Source organism: Babylonia areolata, chromosome 35 (assembly GCF_041734735.1).
Source record: "Babylonia areolata isolate BAREFJ2019XMU chromosome 35, ASM4173473v1, whole genome shotgun sequence".
NCBI classification, from domain to species: Eukaryota; Metazoa; Mollusca; class Gastropoda; order Neogastropoda; family Buccinidae; genus Babylonia; species Babylonia areolata.
In genome coordinates, this window is record NC_134910.1 from 8,164,356 (window position 1) to 8,188,508 (window position 24,153).

General features: G+C 40.3%; 1 protein-coding gene and 1 non-coding gene across 3 annotated transcripts; one reads left to right on the forward strand and one right to left on the reverse strand.

Annotated features, from left to right (window-relative positions):
* Positions 1-1,221: 1,221 nt before the first annotated feature.
* On the forward strand, positions 1,222-1,340 carry LOC143278167 (5S ribosomal RNA). Its single transcript, XR_013053852.1, has one exon. It is a non-coding gene; the product is annotated as a 5S ribosomal RNA (ribosomal RNA).
* A 5,553-nt stretch (positions 1,341-6,893) lies between these two features.
* On the reverse strand, positions 6,894-23,958 carry LOC143277931 (large ribosomal subunit protein bL9m-like). 2 transcript variants are annotated; one of them, XM_076582908.1, is made up of 8 exons: positions 23,881-23,958; positions 23,497-23,606; positions 21,969-22,125; positions 20,560-20,684; positions 18,825-18,875; positions 16,031-16,132; positions 14,444-14,524; positions 6,894-7,086 (listed from the first exon to the last, which is right to left on the reverse strand). In XM_076582908.1, the coding sequence occupies exons 2-8, from the start codon at positions 23,590-23,592 to the stop codon at positions 6,958-6,960; spliced, it is 741 nt and encodes a 246-aa protein (XP_076439023.1). In that variant the 5' UTR covers positions 23,593-23,606; positions 23,881-23,958; the 3' UTR covers positions 6,894-6,957. The 2 variants fall into 2 exon arrangements, with proteins under 2 accessions (XP_076439023.1, XP_076439024.1); XM_076582909.1 differs by having other exon boundaries at positions 23,497-23,646; positions 23,881-23,954.
* Between the last annotated feature and the right edge of the window lie 195 nt (positions 23,959-24,153).

Consider the following 24,153-nt stretch of genomic DNA (forward strand, 5'->3'; position numbering starts at 1 on the left):
TAGTAATGATAATAATAATAATAATAATAGTAGTAGTAATAATAATAATAATAATAAAATAAATAAATAAGACAACAATGATGATAAATAAGCAAATAGATGTAAAACATGAAGACACACATTCACACATACACCCACATAGAGTTAATTCAGAAAAACGGTAAACTGATGAGAGCTGCCTCAACTATAGATAAATTAATATAGATAAGGCCGTCCTTGACACGACCCAGAGGCCAGCGGGATTCACAAATCGGGGACTGAAAAGTCGTGGGGGGAAAAAAACAAAAAAAAACAACAACAACAACAAAAAAGAAGAAGCCGGCTGTTTCAGTCGCAGCACGTGAGGTTTGTTGCACGCAGTTTCGGAGAGCCAATCATCTTCGAGGGCACAGGTCATGTGACCCGCCTTTATAAGTCATTTAAAGCACGTACGGAACTGTCCTGAGCTGTCTACTAATGAGTATCAATACGGCTGCAGAGTGCCGTACACATAATCATGCCCGGCAGGTGTTCCGGCCACAAAATGGCGGCCACAGGGAGAACCAGTCGGCAGTGCTTTGTCACTCCCACTGTTTATAGCTCAGTGGTTCCAATTCTCAGCAAATCGGGACGAGACTGGCTGCCATGGAAAACAAAAATCGTTTTATCGATTCCAATCGCCGGGCGGATGAAAAATCTACGTTTTCACAATTATTTCCACTTTTAAAGCCACTGTAAAAAGCTATACCGCTAAGGCTTACCATTAAACGTTGAAACTGGATAGCAATGGACGACTTCTGTCAGTATTTGTATTTGTATACCTTTTTATCACAACAGATTTCTATGTGTGAAATTCGGGCTGCTCTCCCCAGGAAGAGCGCGTCGCTACACTATACGGCGCCACCCATTTTTTTGTATTTTTTCCTGCCGTGCAGTTTTATTTGTTTTTCCTATCGAAGTGGATTTTTTCAAGAGAATTTTGCCAGGAACAACCCTTTTGTTGCCGTGGGTTCTTTTACGTGCGCTAAGTGCATGCTGCACCACACGGGACTTCGGTTTATCGTCTCATCCGAATGACTTAGCGTTCAGCCCACCACCGACTCAAGGTCTAGTGGAGGAGGAGAAAATATCGGCGGCTGGGCCGTGATTCGTGAACCAGCGTGCTCATATTCTCTCGCTTCTTATGCGGACGCGTTACCTCTAGGCCATCACTCCACTATTGCGAACGTACTCACTATATACGCCAACGGCCGTACCACGTTGAAAACACCGGTTCTCGTCCGATCGCCGAAGTTAAGCAACGTCGAGCCCGGTTAGTACTTGAATGGGTGACCGCCTGGGAACACCGGGTGCTGTTGGCAACCTTTTTCTCAAGGCCTGACTAAGCGCGTTGGGTTACGCTGCTGGTCAGGCATCTGCTTGGCAGATGTGGTGTAGCGTATATGGATTTGTCCGAACGCAGTGACGCCTCCTTGAGCTACTGAAACTGAAACTGAAACTCACTATATACTGGTCGGAAGTAAGAATGAGTCATCATTAGTCATCCTCAGTCATTATCATCCTTTTTTTTTTTCTTTTTTTTCTTTTTTTTTTTTGTCACTACGGCCACAGTCATCTTACTGATTACTCTGCCGCGCTTGGGGAATGAGTGAAAGGAAAAATATCTAGACAGAAAGTACAGCTACAAAGACACAAACCGATAAAAGAAGGACAGTATATAATAATTATGAGAATCCTACTCCATTTTTGTTTGTTTGTTTGTTTCTTCTTCTTGTTGTTGTCAGCAGACAGACAGACTTCTAATTTTCGATTTTTGCCCACTCAGTCGACAGGGGTTATAATTATATCCAATCCCACAATGTTCATAGCTAGTTTAACTGGACTGAGGATGAGCCAGGCCCCAAAACAAACCAAGCTAAAAGTAGCGGGTTTAACTATCAATATCCTCGGGACTAAAGTTTTCAGTTTTCAGTAGCTCAAGGAGGCGTCACTGCGTTCGGACAAATCCATATACGCTACACCACATCTGCCAAGCAGATGCCTGACCAGCAGCGTAACCCAACGCGCTTAGTCAGGCCTTGAGGAGAAAAAAAAAAGGTGAATAAATAATAGATAAGCGTACATAGATAAACAAATAAATAATTAATTAATTACAATATAAAAAAGGTAGTAGTAACAATAATAATAATAATAAATAAATAAATAAGACAACAATGATGATGAATAAGCAAATAAATGTACTAAAAAGACAGGGAACAAAAAGTATTCCCGCCGAATCTGGCTATAACCATGTGCTGACGTCGAATAAAGTTTGAGACCCTCGACTTGGCTAGAAAACGAGTCCAATTTTTGCCCGCGGCACTCAATGTTAATTTATTGCAAAATTTCTGTGTGAAAAGAATTTTTTAACTGCGATTAACTGAACTTCCATTATGCTGTGTGTATGAAGAGACGAGTATATATATATATATATATATATATATATATATATATATATATATATGTTATGTATATGTGTGCATATATATATATATATATATATATATATATATATATATATATATATATATGTGTGTGTGTGTGTGTGTGTGTGTGTTTTAGGCGTAACCAGGTAAGTCATGCTCCGCCAAACATGTTCCTGGTTTTTTTGCGTTTGTTCTGTATGCAAACACACACACACACACACACACACACACACACACACACATGTATGCATTCACACACACACACACACACACACACACGGATTCATACACACGGATTTACACACACACACACACACACACGGATTCACACACACGGATTTACACACACACACACACACACACACACACATGCATCACTTAAAGTGGAACTGAAGACATCACAAATTGAAGACACACACACATACTAGCGCGCGCGCGAGCGCGGCACGCACACACACACACACACACACACACGCACGAACGCACACACACACACACACACACACACACACACATACACACACAGATCACTTTCGAGCAGAACTGGACAAACCGGTTCTGAACTTAACACTGACGAACGGTCGCCGGCACTGAACACTGAGCAGTTTGCTTATTGTCAGTCAATTCAAGTGATCCAGTCCATGCTGTGTTCCATAGTCAGGGGAAATATAAAATCGAAAGCTTCAGCATGCTTTGAATTTATGTCAATATGCACAGACGTTCGCTGAACGAAACCTCTTTTTTTTTTTACTTTTTTTTTTAAACTCATGTGCAAACAAAGTTAGGCCATGTAATTGATCCTGTGTGCGTGTGTGTCCGTGGCAAACTTTTAACAACACTGGCATTTTCTCGGCTACAACATGTGACATTGGAACCAAACATGGTAGGATGGTGGGTTTGAAAAATGACCTTCCAAATTTTTCCACTTTGTGCTGACGGATGTCGCAGGCAGGGTGAGAGGTCAAAGGTCAAGGTCATTATTTGACGAAAATGGGAGGGGAAAAAAAAAAACCTTGAGAGAGACCGTTATCTTGCATCCAACCTTAATCAAAGTTGGTATTGTAACCAGTCATGGGTGCTTAAAGAAATTCATAACCAGAGGTTAAAGGTCAGGGTCACAAAATGGCGTATACAATTGATGGGAAACGTTTCTATGTGCAAGAGAAGGCCTTGTATACAATCTTCTTCATCATAATTATTTGGTACAATGATTGTTCGTGGTAAAAGCAAAAAGCGGAGCCAAGAGACGAGGTCAGAGGTCAAAGTTCAAGGTCACAATGTGGCGTGTATGAAAAATGTAGAAGATGCATAGAGCTTAGGTTTTTCCATCTGGTTTTCTTATTTAAACATGCACTGGGATTTGCTTTAGTCAGAATATAAATGTTTTGTAAATTAAATAGCAAAAGTCACATAAATGTGTATCTTTTTGCCGTATCATCTACTTTGCAGTGTCTTTTTGTATGTGTGTGTGATTCCTTTGTTGGATTCAATGAGTGTCACATCTTGGTCATGAAGGCTTTGCCTCTTGTTATTCTATTTCAGTCATTTGCATTACATGCGAGTCATGAAGGCTTTTCCTCTCTTGTGCTTGTCATTCTATTTAAATCATTCACGTTACACAAACCTTTCATTTTATCATGGGCTGCTCTCGGAGTCTCCCCAGGGAGAGCGCATCACAAAACTGAGAACTCCACTGATTTTTTTTTGCATTTCTTCCTGCCTGCAGTTGTTTGTTTTTTCTTTTCCTATCGATGTGGATTTTTCTACAGAAATTTGCCAGGAACAACCCTTTTGTTGCCGTGGATTCTTTAACGTGCGCTAAGTGCATGCTGCAGACAGGACCTCAGTTTATCGTCTCATCCGAATGACTAGCGTCCAGACCACCCCTCAAGGTCTAGTGGAGGGGGAGAAAATACTGGCGACTCTGCCGGGATTCAAACTAGCGCCACTCAGATTCTCTTGCTCCCAAGGCGATGCATGTTACCTCTAGGCAATCACTCCATTACTGTTTGTCACAACAGATTTCTCTCTGTGAAATTTGGGTTGTTTCCATGTGGAGAGTGCATTACTACAGTGTAGCACTACTCTTTTTTCCTTTTTTTTTTTTCTGGCTTGCAAGTGTATTTTGTTTTACTATCAAAGTACAATCTGTTTGCTGGCAAATGTTTCTGTATAAACACACAAGGAAACAAACATACAAGTAGGCACAGCTATGCGCACTCTCTCTCTCTCCCTCTCACAAAGTTGCCACACCATTTAGGGCACTATTCGTCATTTGACCAGTTAACCACAAAATCAATGGGTCATTTTCAAAATTAATGGGTAAAAAAAACCAAAAAAAACAACAACCCTTATTTGATTTGATATGATATGAATACTTATATAGTGTCTATCCTTGGTCAGGGACCAAGCTGTCAGCACTTTACAAACTTGGGGTAATTTGCACACCAGGCTGCCTACCTGGGTAGAGCCGATTGACGGCTGCCATTGAGTGCTTATCATTCGTTTCTTGTGTCATTCAGATTTCTGGCACACACACACACACACACACACACTCAGGCAGACATGTAACATTTTATGTGCATGACCGTTTCATTCCCCCCCCCCCCTTTCATGTATGCAGCCACACTCCGTTTTCAGGGTTATGCATGCTGGGTAAACCCACCGAATGCTGACATCAATTACAGGATCTTTAACGTGCGTATTTGATCTTCTGTGTGCGTGCATATACACACAAAGGGGATTCTGGTACTAGCAGGTCTGCACATCTGTTGACCTGGGAGATCGGAAAAATCTCCATTCTTTAACCCTTTCACTGTCAAGCTCGCATTTTATGCACAGGCGTGGTAGAGGACCCATGTCACTGAAAGGTGACCGTTCATTGGTCTGTTATCCATGAACCTACTGCTCTTAATATTCGGTGGTAGGACAGGCCATATTTTCTATACTTCGAAGGGGGAATTCCCAGCTATTCTTAGCCACTGTCTTTTCTGTGTTTATACCAAAAGGGAATTTTGTACTTTAAATTGACTGGCGGTGAAAGGGTTAACCACCCAGTGCCGTTACTGTGATTCGAACCCAGGACCCTCAGATTGAAAGTCCAATGCTTTAACCACTAAAGTCTTGTCTACTGCCCATGACTAAATAAACATGGTCATTAAAAAAAAAAAAAAAAAAAAAAAAGTCATGCAAGTGCGCTTGTGAATATCTTGATCGGATCTCAATTTTACTTACATGTGCCACATTCTTGCATTACGTCAACGAAGTAAACGCATAACTTGCCAATGAAATCTTTCGATTCAGACTCTCCAGACGTGTGCGAAATGGAAGGCACTGCAACTGTCCTGAACACTCTTTCGATCTTTCTCAACGTTAGGCAGCTCCTTTCGGCGGCATGCTCCACAATGCAGATGATATGTTATGGTGAAATGATCTGCATGTATCGCAGCCATCCTCACTGAGGAGACTAGCAGAAAAGCCAAAAGCTAAACTGGCACTGTATTCCGCTGCTGTTCACAAAAAGCATGCGACAAAGTCTTTATGTTAAGCATACTTCATTTGCTTTCCTGGCTAGGAACTCTTTTTTTTTTTTTTTTTTAACAATGTAGTCTGCTCGCTGTCAAGCTGCGTAGCAACAACAGTAACACTTACATTTTTCTGTTCGAAGCTGCAGTCGCAATTGTTTTGCACGAGAATAAGAGATTACTACAAAATCCCTTTAAGCATGACAGATTTGACAAAAAATGAATGAGACAAGTAGACGGGCGCAACAGCCGAGTGGTTAAAGCGTTGGACTGTCAATCTGAGGGTCCCGGGTTTGAATCACGGTGACGGCGCCTGGTGGGTAAAGGGTGGAGATTTTTACGATCTCCCAGGTCAACATATGTGCAGACCTGCTAGTGCCTGAACCCCCTTCGTGTGTATATGCAAGCAGAAGATCAAATACGCACGTTAAAGATCCTGTAATCCATGTCAGCGTTCGGTGGGTTATGGAAACAAGAACACACCCAGCATGCACACCCCCGAAAACGGAGTATGGCTGCCTACATGGCGGGGTAAAAACAGTCATACACGTAAAAGCCCACTTGTGTGCATACGAGTGAACGCAGAAGAAGAAGAAGAAGAAGAAGAATGAGACAAGTAGATATTACAAAAAAATGAATGAGACAAGTGATCCACTGGTTGCCACATAGATGGGTCATTAAAAAACTGTAAGCGTCAATGGCTGATGACCTACACAAAACCTAAACCCTGAACACACACATACACCACACACACCCACACATATATACCACACACAGACATTGGATCGTTTCACTTGCATATCATTTTGTAAAAGAGAAAAAAATGACAACCATACAAATGACAGCATACATACATTTTAACTTCCCGCATTTGAAAGCCCCCCTGACCCCCCTCCTCCCCAAAACCCCCCTTCTCACTCCACTCAACCCCCCCCCAAAAAAAAATTCAATAATACAACACAACAGAAATAACAGCTGTGACAAGATCCTCATGTTTCTTGTGTTGTCTTTTTGGGAGGATTCCAAGTAGGAGGTAACTCTGGGAGCTCATTTTTGGACGGGTCATTGAAGCGAAGCACCACTCTCCCTTTGGCCATGGTAGATTTGACGCCATTTATCTGGAAAAAAATTGAAAGAAAAAAAACGAAGTCACACTAAGACTTCACATAACAACATAAGTACCACTTCATAAAACAGATTTGACACTATTTATCTGGAAAAAAAAAAAAAATCGAAAGAAAGAAAATCGAAGTCGCACGCTGTAAATATAATAATGTAACAAACGGACTTCACACAACGACATGAGGACGGCTTCACAAAAGCAAGTATGTTACCATAAAATGTTTAAAGAATTGACAGCTTCATAAAAGCAAGTATGTTACCATAAAATGTTCAAAGAACTGAGTTGATTTTTCTTCAATTTCGCAGGCTACATGTGGTTGACTTCAATCCTCACACGGAATCTGCGTGTGTGGGGTGGGGGGTTGGGGGGGGGGTGTGCTGATTATCTGGTTGCGGTTTTCCGCAATTTATCTTTATTCTTATCTGTCTATTATAATCAATGTGCAGTATAGTAGGCTATGTTTATAATTATATTCAAATAATGTTTCTTAATTCTTTCTGTTTTTACTTTAAGAATACTGGTTATTCATGGCCTGGCTTCGCTGACGAAGATCTAGGAAGGGCGTTGTCCACGTCTGATGCAGGCACGCTCATGGCTGACAAGGCCAATGCTGACAATGATGATGATGATGATGATGATGATGACTGGTTATTACCTGCAGTGTGTGGATGTATGTATGAAACGGTGTATGTGATATTTTTTTTACATTTGTATCTTCGTAATATTCGTAAAAGCTGATGTTGACTTTTACAATTATGGTCCCCATGTTGTTTACTTGTCTATGTTGTGATAATGCACCTGACCAAATTTCTCCAGTTGGAGATAATAAAGTTATTCTTATCTTATCTTATCTTATCTTACACAAACGACACAACTGCAGTGACCCCGGCCAGAAGCTCTACTGCTGTGTGAAGGACCTGAAGCGTACAGCTCTGCCTTCATCACAGAGACAGGGGTGTCCATCTGACAGACGAGAAGAAACGAAACGAAACGAAACAAAATGAAACGAAATTTTATTTCACCAGGGTAATGAGATAAGCAGGTACACATGCTTTTTTTCCACCCAGCCCTGGACAAAGAGAGAAAAAAAAAAGAAAACACACACACACACAAAACAAGAAAACAAAAAACACACACAAATTCGCAATTATCAAGTACAAGAAAAAAGAGAGAGAAAAAAAAGAATTAAGTACTATTTTTTAAAAATAATAAAATAAAAAAGACAAAAAACTTTAAAAGAAGGAAGTTAAGAGGGGTTGGGGGGGGGGGGGGGGGTGGATAGTCCATCGACCACAAACAGAATCACATACACATTCGCACACTCGGGGAAACAAGAAGAAGAAGAAGACTAACAGCTGATTTCGACCCGCACCTATGATATGTGCATCATAAACAGCTTTAAAAAAACGTGTTAAAAAAAAAAAAAAAAAAATCCTTGTTTCAGCTCAAAATTGACAGCTTGTTCAGTGGGTTTTATAACAACAGAAAGATGTGGATTGTTGTTGTTGATTAAATAATGAAAGTGCAACGCAAAAGAAAACACCTCCTCTGGTTATGTGGTGACTTTTTACACTGGCTGCATTCATTGCTGTGTGCAAGAAATCAGCATCAGTGGAGTGATGGCCTAGAGGTAACGCGTCCGCCTAGGAAGCGAGAGAATCTGAGCGCGCTGGTTCGAATCACAGCTCAGCCGCCGATATTTTCTCCCCCTCCACTAGACCTTGAGTGGTGGTCTGGACGCTAGTCATTTGGATGAGACAATAAACCGAGGTCCCGTGTGCAGCATGCACTTAGCGCACGTAAAAGAACCCACGGCAACAAAAGGGTTGTTCCTGGCAAAATTCTGTACAAAAATCCACTTTGATAGGAAAAAAAAAAAAAAAATGCATGCAGGAAAAAATACAAAAAAAAAGGGTGGTGGTGTACAGTAGCGACGCGCTCTCCCTGGGGAGAGCAGCCCGAATTTCACACAGAAAAATCTGTTGTGATAAAAAGAAATACAACAACAACATCATTTCACCATAATCGCCCCCCTCCCCTCCAGGCACCCCCCCCCTCCCCACTCCCACCCCCACTCCCTCCCCACCCCCTCAAGAAGAAAACTTGTGCCAGTACCAATGTGGTTCTGAACTTTTTGTAAACTCTGCATTCGCACTTGTTCCAAAGATCAAACGCTTGTTTGCAAATCAGAAACCACGCAACAAGACACAAAACTAAGCAAAACAGGCACTGTTACTGGTACTTTTTTTTTTTTTTCATCAAGCCCCCTGTTGAAAAAAAAAAAAAAAAAAAAAAAAAACTTATTATAGGACGTAATTTCATATCCAGGAGAAATGTCAGGTTTTCCTGATGGACAGACAAACACACACAGAGTCAGAGACAAACAGAATGAGAGAGAGAGATGATAGAAGGGATAACAGAACAGTTCCATTAATACTGAATCAAGATCAGTACATCTTTGAATAAAATACTGTCACATTCATAAGGAAATAATATATCTTACTATTATATATATATATATATATATATATATATATATATATTTCTTTTTATCACAACAGATTTCTCTGTGTGAAATTCGGGCTGCTCTCCCCAGGGAGAGCGTGTCGCTATACTGCAGTGCCACCCATTTTTTAAAATTTTTTTCCTGTGTACAGTGTTATTTGTTTTTCTTATCGAAGTGGATTTTTCTACAGAATTTTGCTAGGAATAACCCTTTTGCTGCCGTGGGTTCTTTTACGTGCGCTGAGTGCATGCTGCACATGGGACTTTGGTTTATTGTCTCATCCGAATGACTAGCGTCCAGACCACCACTCAAGGTCTAGTGGAGGGGGAGAAAATATCGGCGGCTGAGCCGTGATTCGAACCAGCGCACTCTGATTCTCTCGCTTCCTAGGCAGACGTGTTACCTCTAGGCCATCACTCCACTCACACATGATATTATCATCATTATTATGAGCATTTACACCTAATCTTGAAAACAGTCCCTAGTCCATCTATTTTCCATGCTTCTGTAATCTCATTTTTGCCAGCTGTACTGTTCAAAACAGCCTGAAGCCATGCATGGGGAGGTGCTACAAAAATGCGCATAATAATTATCATTGACGGGTTAAAGGGTTGGACTGTCAATCTGAGGGTCCCGGGTTCGAATCACGGTGACGGCGCCTGGTGGGTAAAGGGTGGAGATTTTTACGATCTCCCAGGTCAACATATGTGCAGGCCTGCTAGTGCCTGAACCCCCTTCGTGTGTAAACGCATGCAGAAGATCAAATACGCACGTTAAAGATCCTGTAATCCATGTCAGCGTTCGGTGGGTTATGGAAACAAGAACATACCCAGCATGCACACCCCCAAAAGCGGAGTATGGCTGCCTACATGGCGGGGTAAAAACGGTCATATACGTAAAAACCCACTCGTGTACATGCGAGTGAACGTGGGAGTTGCAGCCCACGAACGCAGAAGAAGAAGAAGAAGAAGAATTATCATTTACATAAACCCTAGGCCGTATTTTCCCTTTCTTGTTTTTGTTTTGTTTTCTGTTTTTCATGTGAAGGAATCATGTGATTTGCTTTTTAATTCTTTCTTCTTTTTTTCTTTTTCTTTTTTTACCTTAATTTCTTTTCTTTCGGTATGACAATGGTGGAGACACAGAACAACTAGCGAGGAGAGATGAGGAGAGTAGCAAAAGCGTTGGGAGGTCGCAGAGACGAAAGGGCGTGTGCGTGTGTGTGTGTGTGTGTGAGTGAGTGTGTGTGTGTGTGTGTATGAGTGCGTGTGTGTGTGTGTGTGTGTGTGTGTGTGTGTGTGTGTGTGTGTGTGTGAGTGAGTGTGTGTGTGTGATGTGTGTGTGTGCACATGTGTATGAGGACATTGGGAAGAAGTTGTTTTTGGTTGGGCGGTGGTGTTTTTTTTTCCCGGTGGGGTGGGGGGAGGGGATGCTATCGTTGGAAATTTACTTGGGATCCACTCTGTTTATGCAAACCCAGATTCAAACGCTCGACTGTTGTCCGCCGTTCTTTCTCTGTCTCTGGACCTTGCAACTGGAATGAACTTCCTCTTTTGCTTCGTCAAGTCTCCACACTCAGCTCTTTCAAGTCTGGCCTTAAAACCCACCTCTTCCCAAAATAGCCTCCCTTCCCTGCCTCTTCCTTTCCTTCAGTTTCTCCAGTTTTAGAGTTACGCATGTGTGTGAATGACTGGTGCTAAAGCGCTTTGATTTGTCTCTGCACAAGATTCAGCGCTATATAAATACCATTATTATTATTTATTATCATTAAATTTACTTGGGATGGCTGTTACACACACTTTCCCTCAGTCCTGTATAAATGCCTTGGGCTACTGGATATCAACCAGGAGGCAAGCACACATAAATTTTCATACTCCTTGTCATCATTCAACCCTGAAACAACTCGGCTGCTTTGCAGTCAGCTGGGCTTTAAGTTAATGCATAATAATTTAAGCATTATATCTGATTCTTGTTGGGGTTTTTTTTTTTTTTTTTTTCACATTATTCAAAAAGCAATGTGTGCTGGACAGAGGAGCAACACAGACAGAAAGACAGAGAGAGGAGAGGCACACAGAGAAAGATGGAGAGATGGATACAGATACTGATAATTTATTCAAGTGTTGGCTATAGCCCCTCAAGGAGGAGTGCAAACATATTCATGATCATTCAACACAGCTAATACACAATCCTGTCAATTATTAACAAACGCATCTAAGGTTTTAAGACATGAGAGTTAATCATTGCAGTCGGAAAGCACAATTACTGAAACAATTACTGAATTAGACAAATCATGTATTGTCTGTTCATGCCTATATGCCATGATTAACACTGACCTAAGATGACACGGGAATTTATCGGGTTTAGGCTGAATACACTTTGCTCTTAAAGTTATATCAAGCAGGGTAGGACAGCGTAGAACAAAACATACTTTGTTTCATTTCTTCTTGATACAAAGTTGGCAAAGCAGATGTGCTGAATGTGTTCAGTAGTGGTGCACTGCAATTTCCAAAACGCCAAGTTCTGATAGGGACAGTCAGGACTCAGGAATGTTTAACTCACTCCAGAGGATGGACCGCAATAGCGTTCCTGACGTAAGGTGGCGTTCCAGATGACGGAACGCTATAGCAGTTTCGACAATTAAATAATTTTTTTCCATGTTTTCCTCATAGAGTAGCATAAAAATCGCAGCTACACCAGGCATTGCGAAGGTGTTAAGGGTCGAATGGAAAGTTTCTTTGTGAGGTTCCGTAACAACACACTCGCCAGCAAGCCGTTGCCCTTCGTCTTTGATACCCCACACGACAAACTAATCTACATACGTATCGAAAATGGCGTCGCAGGCGATACAAGCAAAAATTTTTGGAGCAAACTAGATCACCAAAGCGGTTTTTTTACTGCTGCTGAAGTGATCAAGATGCTTCCTACATCGACGAGGATGATGAAGACACTGAATAAAGTATCTGCAGTGAAGAAAGCTTTCCAGCAAGAAGGTACTGGCAGTGACTCAGCTTCTGAGAACTGTGACGAGAGGGAGCGGGGGTGGGCGCACACACGACGTGAGGAGAGGGGTCAGTGGGTCAAGTAACAGGGAGTTTCATTCAGTTACTTTTGTGTTCTGTATTTTTTGTGATTTTTTTTTTTTTCCTAACCCTAACAAATGGGGCATCTGCAGGGGTAAGCAAGGGAGAAAACTATTCGTCCTGGAGTGAGCTGTCAGGTCATTCACTCACACAATGCAGTGAGCGTAACAAAAAAAAACAAGAGAGGCAAGGCCTTCAAGACTCACTTGTGCTAAATTAAGCCCCCTAGCATTAATTACAGAGTAATTTCCCTTTTTTACTATCTGCACCAAAACGTTTGCAAAATAAATAAAAATTCTATGCTTAGCAAAAGAAGTTCCTGTTTGAACTAAAAATGATAATAATGACTCCTCTTGTTGCTGGGTCAGAATAAGAGGTCAAAGTGCCAAGTTTAGAGAATACAAAAAATATAAATATAACAGTAAATGCAGTTTGCATATAATTAGGCTTCTTTTTTTTTTTCTTTTTTTTGTGCCCATCCCAGAGGTGCAATATTGTTTTAATCAAGATGACTGGAAAGAACTGAATTTTTCCTATTTTTATGCCAAATTTGGTGTCAACTGACAAAGTATTTGCAGAGAAAATGTCAATGTTAAAGTTTACCACGGACACACAGACACACACACACAGACAACCGAACACCGGGTTAAAACATAGACTCACTTTGTTTACACAAGTGAGTCAAAAACCTGAGGAAAGTATGGAAATTACACACAACTGTCAACATGAGATCATCACACATTCCATCTCATTTCTGAAGCTTTGAAAACAAAAAACACACACATTATCAACAGTGCCTCTGTTTACACTGGCAAACAACAAACGCAAGTCTCTGCATGGATGGCCGTCTAATATTTTCCCAGTGTTAGCACTGCCACTTTCCAAATGGTTTCAAATTTAAGGCAAGTTAACCCTGTCACCGCCAAGCTCGCACTTATGCACAGGCGTGGTAGAGGACCCATGTCACTGAAAGGTGACCATTCATTGGTCTGTTATCCATGAACCTACTGCTCTTAATGTTCGGTGGTAGGATAGGCCATATTTTCTATACATCGCAGGGGGGAATCCCCAGCTGTTCTTAGCCACTGTCTTTCCTGTGTTTATACCACAAGGGAATTCTGTACTCTTAAATTGACTGGCGGTAAAAGGGTTAACCCTTTGAGCCCTGAGTTCCTGAGCAATTTTAACCCTTCTGCCTGAGCTCCTGAGCCAAAATTTGCAAATAATTGGTATTTAATGTGTAACAGCAGATATAAAGAGAGTGCCCTGACCACCACCGCTTTACTGGTGTTAGAGAAAAACTGACATAATGCCTAGCCACCGGTTGAGTGGTGCGTAAACACTTGTGTCGTGTTTTGCTATTGGTTGACTTATATTGAAATTGATCTTTTTTATCCAAAGCACATGCACAAAACTCAGTGAAAAGGCGTGGCCATGTTGGTACTACGTTTGCTGACGTCAGAATATTACGGTTTTTCTGATTGGCTCTTCAATATAAGTCACCCAATAGCATAACAAGACACAAGTGTTTACACACCAATCAACCGGTGGCTAGGCATTGTGTCATTTTTCTCTACCACCGGTAAAGCAGTGGTCAGGGCTCAAAGGGTTAAGGAAAAATGAAGGTCTGTTTCTAGAACATTAAGTCTGATACAGAGCGAGAGAGAGAGCGAGAGAGAGAGAGAAATAGAAACACAGACTGACTATGACTGACAGGCAGACAGATACAGAGACAGATAGACAGGCAGAGAGGGATCGGTACTGACTGTGATGGAGAAAGAGAATTCCTCTGGTCCAGTGATAGGGTGTTGTGGCAGAGTGATGCAGTGCTCCTTTGCCTCAATACCCTGCTCACACACACACACACACACACACAGAGTGTACACACACACATACATACACACACACACAGTGCACACACACACACACATACACAGTGTACACACACACACATAGTGCACACTCACACACAGTGTACACACACACACATAGTGCGCACACACACACAGTGTACACACACACACATAGTGCATACACACACACAGTGCACACACACACACACACAGAGTGTACACACACAGTGCACACACACACACACAGAGTGTACACACACACACAGTGCACACACACACACACAGTGTACACACACACACAGAGTGTACACACACTCACAGTGTACACACACACACACACACACGATACTGAATGAGCTAAACTATGTGAGAAGATTGCTATAAAAATGTTTCAGTTATTGTCAATATCATCTACACTAATACAATCATCAATACCTATGTACAGTACCGGTGAACTAATCATTACTGCATTATTGTTACCAACAATATTTTCTCATTATCATCCATAGTGTTAGTATATATATACGCTATTATTATCATTATCAATATTCTGTACACTAATATCATCATTGTCATCATTGCTATACACTAATATTATCATTGTCATCATTATAATACATTAGCATCATCATTCTCATCATTTACATCAATATCATGTACACTATTATTATCAGCATTATTATCAATATAATACACTATATATATTATATTTTTAATGTACATTATCAGTGTCGTCATTATTATCAATATAACATAAACTATCAATAAAGTATCGTTGAACTGTACACAATTATTGTCATCACTGTCATCAGTACTGTACATACTATCATTATCACTATAATGCACACTATCATCATCATTAAAATGTACACTATCATTGTCATCACTCATCAATATAATACACACAATCTGTATCATTACTATAATGTACACTATCACTGTCATCACTCATCAATATAATACACACAATCTGTATCATTACTATACACTATCATTGTCATCACTGTCATCAATATAATACACACAATCTGTATCATTACTATAATGTACACTATCACTGTCATCAATATAATACACACAATCTGTATCATTACTATAATATACACTATCATTGTCGTCAATATAATACACACAATCTGTACCATCACTATAATATACACTATCATTGTCGTCAATATAATACACACAATCTCTATCATTACTATAATATACACTGTCACTGTCATCAATATAATACACACAATCTGTATCATTACTATAATATACACTATCATTGTCGTCAATATAATACACACAATCTGTATCATCACTATAATGCACACTATCATTGTCGTCAATATAATACACAAAATCTGTATCATGACTATAATATACACTATCACTGTCATCAATATAATACACACAATCTGTATCATCACTATAACGCACACTGTCACTGTCATCATCGTCATCCACAGGAAAGTGCACACACAGAGACACGAGGGGGGGGAAAGAACTGACCGTCTTCCGGAGGGCAATGCGGACATGTTTAGGGGAGAGAACCCAGGGGTGATCACCAGACATGGGGACCCTCAGGTACAGTCCTGACAGCTGGCGTAGTGTCTGCACGCACGCACGCACGCACGCACACACACACACACACTTTCACTTACTCGTATGCGTACACAGTAATTCCCCCCACCCCCACCCCCACACACCCTCCTCCCACTCGATTTTTTTCCTTCCCTCGTCTAATATCACTTACAGTGAAAAGACGTTAAACTAAAGAACGAACACACACTTACACACAAACATGCACACGTTTTAGGACATACACTGCAGTCTGAACAAGAAAATAACAATAAAGAAATACAAATAAATAAAATAACTAAATAACTGATTGATGCATCTGAAGTGAATCTTTCAGTTTCGGGGGGATGTACCATCTCATAAATAAACCAATAAATAAATAAACAAACAACTAACTAAATAAATAGTTCCCGGATTCCTTCAAATTTGAGGGATACGTCTCAAAAAACAAATAAACAAATAAAGTGCGCCTTTCAGTTGTTAGGCATGCACACAGTCTCAAATATAAATACAAAACTAAATAAATAAAATACAAAAATAAACATATGTAAATAAATAATACATTCTGCTTTTAATTTCTTCTTGGATACACCATCAGCCAAAATAAACAGAAAATAAAGACAGAAAAAAGAACTCTGATTCACTCAGCTTTGAGGCATGCACTGTCTATAAAAAAAAAAATAAAAATAAAATAAAAAAGCAAAAACAAAAAAAACAAAAAACCAATAAAAAGCAAATTAATAAATGTTCACAGGCTGATTTGATTACTTCTGAAGAAGATACATATATTCCAATAAACAAATAAACACTTTAAAAATACACACTGACTGAATGGTTTAATTTTGAATGGGTACATAAAAAATACAAACAAATAATTAAATACACAATCTCTGAAACCTTCATTTCTGATGGATGCAGCATCTTAAAAATACACAAGAAAATACACAAGCCTGACAATCTTACAGTTTTGAGGTTTTAAGACCACATATCAATACATTAATAAAAATTTTAAAAAGTATATAAATCAAATATGTATCTTACTAAATAAATAGATAAATGCATTCTTTCAGTTTTCAAGGGATACATTATCTAAAACACGAAAAACAAAATGACTCAGTATATAAACAGGAAGAAAGAAGATGCAACATTGTGTGAGTGTAATTCAAAGTGAAAGAAAAAGGAAATTTTCTATCTAAAATTACGTTTAAATAACATACTTACCGTGACCCAACTAGTGCAGACTCCGGCAGGGGTCTGACATTCCTGCCGATTCCCCAATCGAGCTACATAATTATGTGACCTGGTTGGAGACATAATTTGACCACAAACAAGAACGCCAGAGAATCGACAGACAGACAGAAAATACGAAAAAACTTAGCCGTATGAAGAGCACAGGTACAGGAGTCATGATGGCTGCCGGAAAAAGAGGGCGATAACCAGCGGGACAAAGGGGAGGTTACCTACTTCCGGGAGGTTATCGGCCGTAGTTTCGTCTGCTCCGCATAGGCGGATAGTTTGCACAGGACAGGAATGTCAGACCCCTGCTCTCTTTTTCCGGCAGGAATGTCAGACCCCTGCCGGAGTCTGCACTAGTTGGGTCACGGTTAAGTATGTGTAATTAAAACAAAAATCAGAAGAAAAAAAATTAGCACATTTTACATCAAAGACAAAGCAAACAAAAAAAATTTAAAATAATAATGAAGTAAGATTAACATTAAGAACAAGATGACTTACATACATGCTTCTGCCATTACTCTGTTTCTATTAATTATTCTATTAAATTTACAGTTATTGTCATACCATTCAGCAAAATTTGTCTATATTTCTTTCTACTTAAAAATAACAAAGACGTAATAACAATTTTTGCTGATAATCGAAACATAACTACAAGAATAAAATACTATGCAAAATCTGTCAGTTTTGACCACAACTCTTCAGTCTTTCATTTGGAACTGTTTGTCAGACATTTTCACAGGTTTCCATGTAGTATTTCTGTAAGGAGACCAAGTCCTTTAAAATAAAAAAAAACAAAACAAAACAAAACATAAGAAAAACCACCACCACCAACCAAGCAGTGATGTCCCAGTAATAAACTGAATAAAGATACAAACATCAGATGCATCCTCCCTCCATCCCTAACCACCCTCCCCAAAGCTTCCACATCTAAAACTTACTCTATTTAATCTTTGCATACGCACACATATGCACACAGGTGTCCATACCTTTTTGTTTCTTGTTCATAAACCCTAGGCCCTATTTTCCCTTTCTTGTTTTTGTTTTGTTTTCTTTCTTTTTTTTTAATTTTTTTTTATTAAACTCTGCTCTGAAACCTACAAGGCACCATTCTCTCTCTCTTTTTTTCCTTTTTTTTTTTTAAATTTTTTTTCCCCTTTTCCTTTATATAATCTCCATTCTGCACCCACTAAGTGCACGGATTCAAAAGCAGGACTCTCAGGCTGAAAATCCAGTGCCTTAACCGCTTGCCTGTTGTACCCCATCTACATTTTTTTTTCCTCCCCCCTTGCAATGAAGGTTATATTTTCTCTTCAACATCATCTCCATGACAATTTTCCTGTGACAAGTTGCATGTTACACAAGCATGGTAACAATTAGCAAGGGTATTTTCACACACACACACACACACACACACACACACACACAGATGCATACAAAAAAAAAACACACACAGACACACACAACACAAACGCGCAGTGCACGCATTTACCATCTCGCCGAAGACTCCCAGCAGCTTCTCTTCATCCACGATGCCTTTCTCCTGAGGAAGAAAGCAGGGACAAAGCATCAGACAGAGAAATAAACAAAGACAAAAAACTAAAGTTTATAAAAACCTTTTGGGTGGTAGCTGAATCCTCTTTGTTTTTACACGACGTTTCGGGCCATAGGCCCGTTGTCAAGTGAAGAGAAGAGGACAGTGTGGATAGGAAAGCCCATGTGAGGAAAGGGTGATGACATCTCACTACTTTCTGTTTTGATGGGCCATGCACACTAAACACTTGCTGATCACCATTCAGTGCAATACATACTCACTCAGACACACACACACACACACACACACACACACACACATACACACACACAAAAAAAAATAAATAAATAAACAGTATACTTTTGTAATATATATATACAGAAATAAAGAATACAGTACACATACAGTCATGAATGTACTGCTTGCTCAATCATATGCATGCATTCTTCTTCTTCTTCTTCTTCTTTGCGTTCGTGGGCTGCAACTCCCACGTTCACTCATACAAACACGAGTGCGCTTTTACGTGTATGACCATTTTTACCCCGCCATGAAGACAGCCATACTCCGCTTTCAAGGGTGTGCATGCTGGGGGTATGTACTTGTTTCCATAACCCACCGAACGCCGACATGGATTACAGGATCTCTAACGTGCATATTTGATCTTTAGTTTGCGTATACACATGAAGGGGGGTTCAGGCACAAGCAGGTCTGCATATATGTTGACCTGGGAGATCGAAAAAAATCTCCACCCTTTACTGACCAGGCGCCGTCACCAAGATTCCAACCCGGGACCCTCAGATTGAAAGTCCAACCATTCGGCTATTGCACTCGTCATATGCATGCATTCAAAAAGGTAACTCACAAACTGATACACCAGTCACTGTGGCCAAGTGGCTATTTCTGGCACCAGACAAGCAAGCTGTATCTGCGATTTTATATTGCGTGCACAATAATCAAGAACAATTAACCCTTTGACCCCGGTGTTGTGTTGTAGATATGGACACAAAACAGATTCATGCAACACAATAGTCTGAACACGGCACGTTGGTTAAACAATCTAATCTGATAAGAGTGAGAGACCCTTTTGGAACCAGCAAGATCCAAACAGACGTTACTGACTGACTATTCATTTGCGCATGCTCTGAACACTAAGTCTACAGGGATTATCACAATGCATTACGGGCCTTACTTTACTTTCATTATGAACATTAGATACGGTGGACACAACACCCTATTGGGACATGCAGTATATAAAGAATCATCATTGCTGTTAATCATATTATACACCAGAATTCAAATGCAATCATATTATACACAAATGCAATCATATTATACACCAGAATTCAAATGCAATCATATTATACACCAGAATTCAAATGCAATCAAAGCAATGAAGCTGGTGATAAAAACAGAAACACTCATCTTATAATCTTGTAATATTTCCATTTCTGATGAATTTCCCCACTTTCAAACACAATCTCAACTCTCCTCTCTGCTTCCAACAAAAAAAAAAAACAGATTTTGGATTCAGATATTTGTTTGGAATTAACTTATCTCGGAAATCTGCTAACTTGAGTCATTATATAATAAAGAGAGGGAGAGAGACAGAGACAGAGACAGAGAGACAGAGAGTGAGAAAGGAGCGTCGACAGAGACAAGAGGCAGAAACAAGAGACAAAGCGAGCCAACTCACTTTTTTCTCTTTGGCAAACTTCTCCATGTTCTCTGGGGAAGCGTAGACAGCCAGGCCTGCCGGCTGCAGCCGGTTACGGAACAGTCTGCGCTTCACTGTCACCACGTCACCTCGCATCCCCACCCCTGTACACGTCATGTCATGCTGGTCTTAACCCTTTGAGCCCTGAGTTCCTCAGCAATTTTAACCCTTCTGCCTGAGCTCCTAAGCCAAAATTTGCAAATAATTGGTATTTAATGTGTCACGACAGATATAAAATGAGTGCCCTGACCACCGCTTTACCGGTGGTAGAGAAAAATGACATAATGCTACTAGGCATTATGTCATTTTTCTCTACCACCGGTAAAGCGGTGGTCAGGGCTCAAAGGGTTAACAAAAACAACAATAATAATCATAATAATAGGATTAATAATAATATATAATCATGACAACTGAATGTAGTGTAAAAATCTTGTACGTAAACAAACCAAAGCACTTTCACACCCAACTTTCACTTTTTCGGGGGTGGGAGAAGACCTGTAGACAAACAGAAATATTCTAAACCCTCTGCACCCTGAATCGCCCAATACGGCCTGCCGGAAGTGCCCAATTCAATCCCTGAACTGCCCGATCTGGATTTTGCAACAAAATAAATAAAGCCTTATTTTATATGAACTTTTCTGTTTGGTATCTGTGAGTTCAGTAAACAGTCTCATTTCCCTTCACACAGGATTTAGAAATAAAAGTTGCCTTCGGATTTTTCTGTCAGAGGGGCAGAGGGTTAATCATCCGATCCATTGGCCATGTTGAACAGGTTAGGTTTTTGACTCACTTGTGTAAACAAAGTGAGTCTATGTTTTAACCCAGTGTTCGGTTGTCTGTATGTGTGTGTGTGTGTGTGTGTGTGTGTGGCCGTGTGTCTGTGTGTCCGTGGTAAACTTTAACACTGACATTTTCTCTGCAAATACTTTGTCAGCTGACACCAAATTTGGCATAAAAATAGGAAAAATTTAGTTCTTTCCAGTCATCTTGTTTAAAACAATACTGCACCTCTGGGATGGGCACAAAAAAATTAAAAAAAGAAGCCTAATTATATGCAAACTGCATTTACTGTTATATTTATATTTTTTGTATTCTATAAACTTGGCACTTTGACCTCTTATTCTGACACAACAACAAGAGGAGTCATTATTATCATTTTTTGTTCAAACAGGAACTTCTTTTGCTAAGCATGGAATTTTTATTTATTTTGCAAACGTTTTGGTGCAGATAGTAAAAAAGGGAAATTACTCTGTAATTAATGCTAGGGGACTTAATTTATCACAAGTGAGTCTTGAAGGCCTTGCCTCTCTTGTTAAATCTGTTCTGAAAGAGGACAGAGCTGGAGGAGTGATGGAGATGCATCAGAAAGATCTGGAAGACGGTCTCACCATCCACAAAGTCGGTCATTATACAGGTGATGTCCGGCGTTCGCTGATCATGGGTTCGGTCCACCATTCTCAGGATACGGTTCTTCAGCTTTACTTTGGGCAGATAACCCTTCTTGGCCAGCCTAGGGGGGAATTCCTGCTCCATTATTACTGTTGTCTGCAACATGTATATATACACACACAAAAGCTAATGTATGTTTACCTTTCCTTTCATATCACAAATAATAAATAAAAGAAACTGTTTACTTTTTCTTTCATATTAGTTTTTAATTACAAATAATAAATATAAGAAACTATTGGTCCGACACAGCAGTTCTCAGGAATCTTCTCAACTTACCTAATACATGCACACACATTTTCCTTCTTCTTTTTTTTTTGTGTGTGCTGCCCCTTTGCATTGTTTCAGTGGCATTTACTCCCTCACTGCTTGCTCCGAGTCCCCCATACACAGCCACACCCAGTTTGCCTATCACAGTCCCGGGATCAGAAGTCCACAGGGAACCATCGATGTCAGATCGCCAGGAGGGCTACACACCACAGGAGACCCTGTACTGTTGCTGCTGAGTCACTTTGGTGGCCTTCAGTAGTGCCTGTTCTGATTTATTGTACTCAGAACATCACCAACTATGCCCCTCACAGACGACAATAATTGCTTAGTTGCTGACCCAGACTGAGTCAGTCTCCACCAGAGTGAAGACCACCACCAAGTCCCTCCAACAAGAATCCCCAATCAATTTGCCAATGCTAAAGACCTTGACAGGACTCACCCCAAACATGGAAGTGAAGGGAGATCAAAACAAAGGTTAATATTTGTGTTATTTAACCAGGCCCAATATAGATACTTGCAGTGTTGGTAAGAAAATTCAAGCAACTCTTCCAAAGACACATCCGTGAAGTGGATGATACTAGACTGTGTGGTCCCACAATTCCCTTTTTAACCCATAGCACACTCAACTCTCAGTAGGACTAGGAGCCAGCCGCTGGCTGAAAAAGCTCATCTCCACTGGGAGTCAAACCCAGCCATAAGTCCGCAACCCCAACCACTTGGCCACTGAAGCTGATACACAAACATTTTCTGTTGATGAGGTAGTGGTGTTACAAATGTGTGTGTGTGTGTGTGTGTGTGTGTGTGTGTGTGTGTGAGACTGCGTGTGTGTGTGTGTGTGTGTGTGTGTGTGAATACAAAATAGAAAATAGTTGGGAGGTTTTAATACATATAATTTTACAGTCATATTTGTGTTTGGCACAATATACATGCAATGATTACATACCACTAAATGCCAAGAGTGCACTTGTCCACATTCTAAAGTTCCTTCTTCCTATTTCTTCCCACCTCTTTACAGTCTTAACTCTTATATTTATAATACTATGACTTCAGCATTTCATGCCTTGAATCCATCACCTTCCATTTCCAAGTCCCATGGTGACAAAACCTCAGCCCCAAACAACTTTACCTTAGCAGGGCCATCACGCCAATAGGTCGTTAAAACTCAACCTGTAGTTCAGCACTTCATTTGGATTCACTCACTCTGACTTGCTCCATGTTGATCAGTGGAGCCTCTCTGGAGGAAGCCAGCAGATGTCTGGTGCAATGACGCACAGATTGCACAGCCTGTCTCAGCATGGCGGCTTCACCTCCTATTGAGGAATTTGCATGCAGAAAATGCTGTTAAAACCTCTGAAATAAAACGGGGAAAAAAACACTTTAAAAAAATCAGCACGCATACACAAGCAAGCGCGCGCGCACACACACACACACACGCACGCACACGCACACACACACACACACACACACGCACACACACACATACATGGAGATCAATACACACGTTGGACGAATCAGTCACATGCCTTTAAACGATATTCGACTGAAAAAAAATGAGGTAATGACGCATTACTGACAAATACTCACCCAAACCACAGTGGTCAGCAAGCAAAGTCGTCACCTTCAATCACACACCATTCGCACCATCCGTCGGAAGTTAGAGTTGCTTTTATATTATCTACACAGCAGCTGATTTATTTGTGTATCTAATCGGGTAGACAGGCAGCACACTGGTGCGAATAGGCCTGCTTGTGATTAATAATTTGAAAAAGTTTTATTCAACGTTATATAGTCTGTTACGTCAACCGCTTTGCCACAACAGTTGTTCTTGTACTGTTTTTTTTCTACAAAGAAACGACT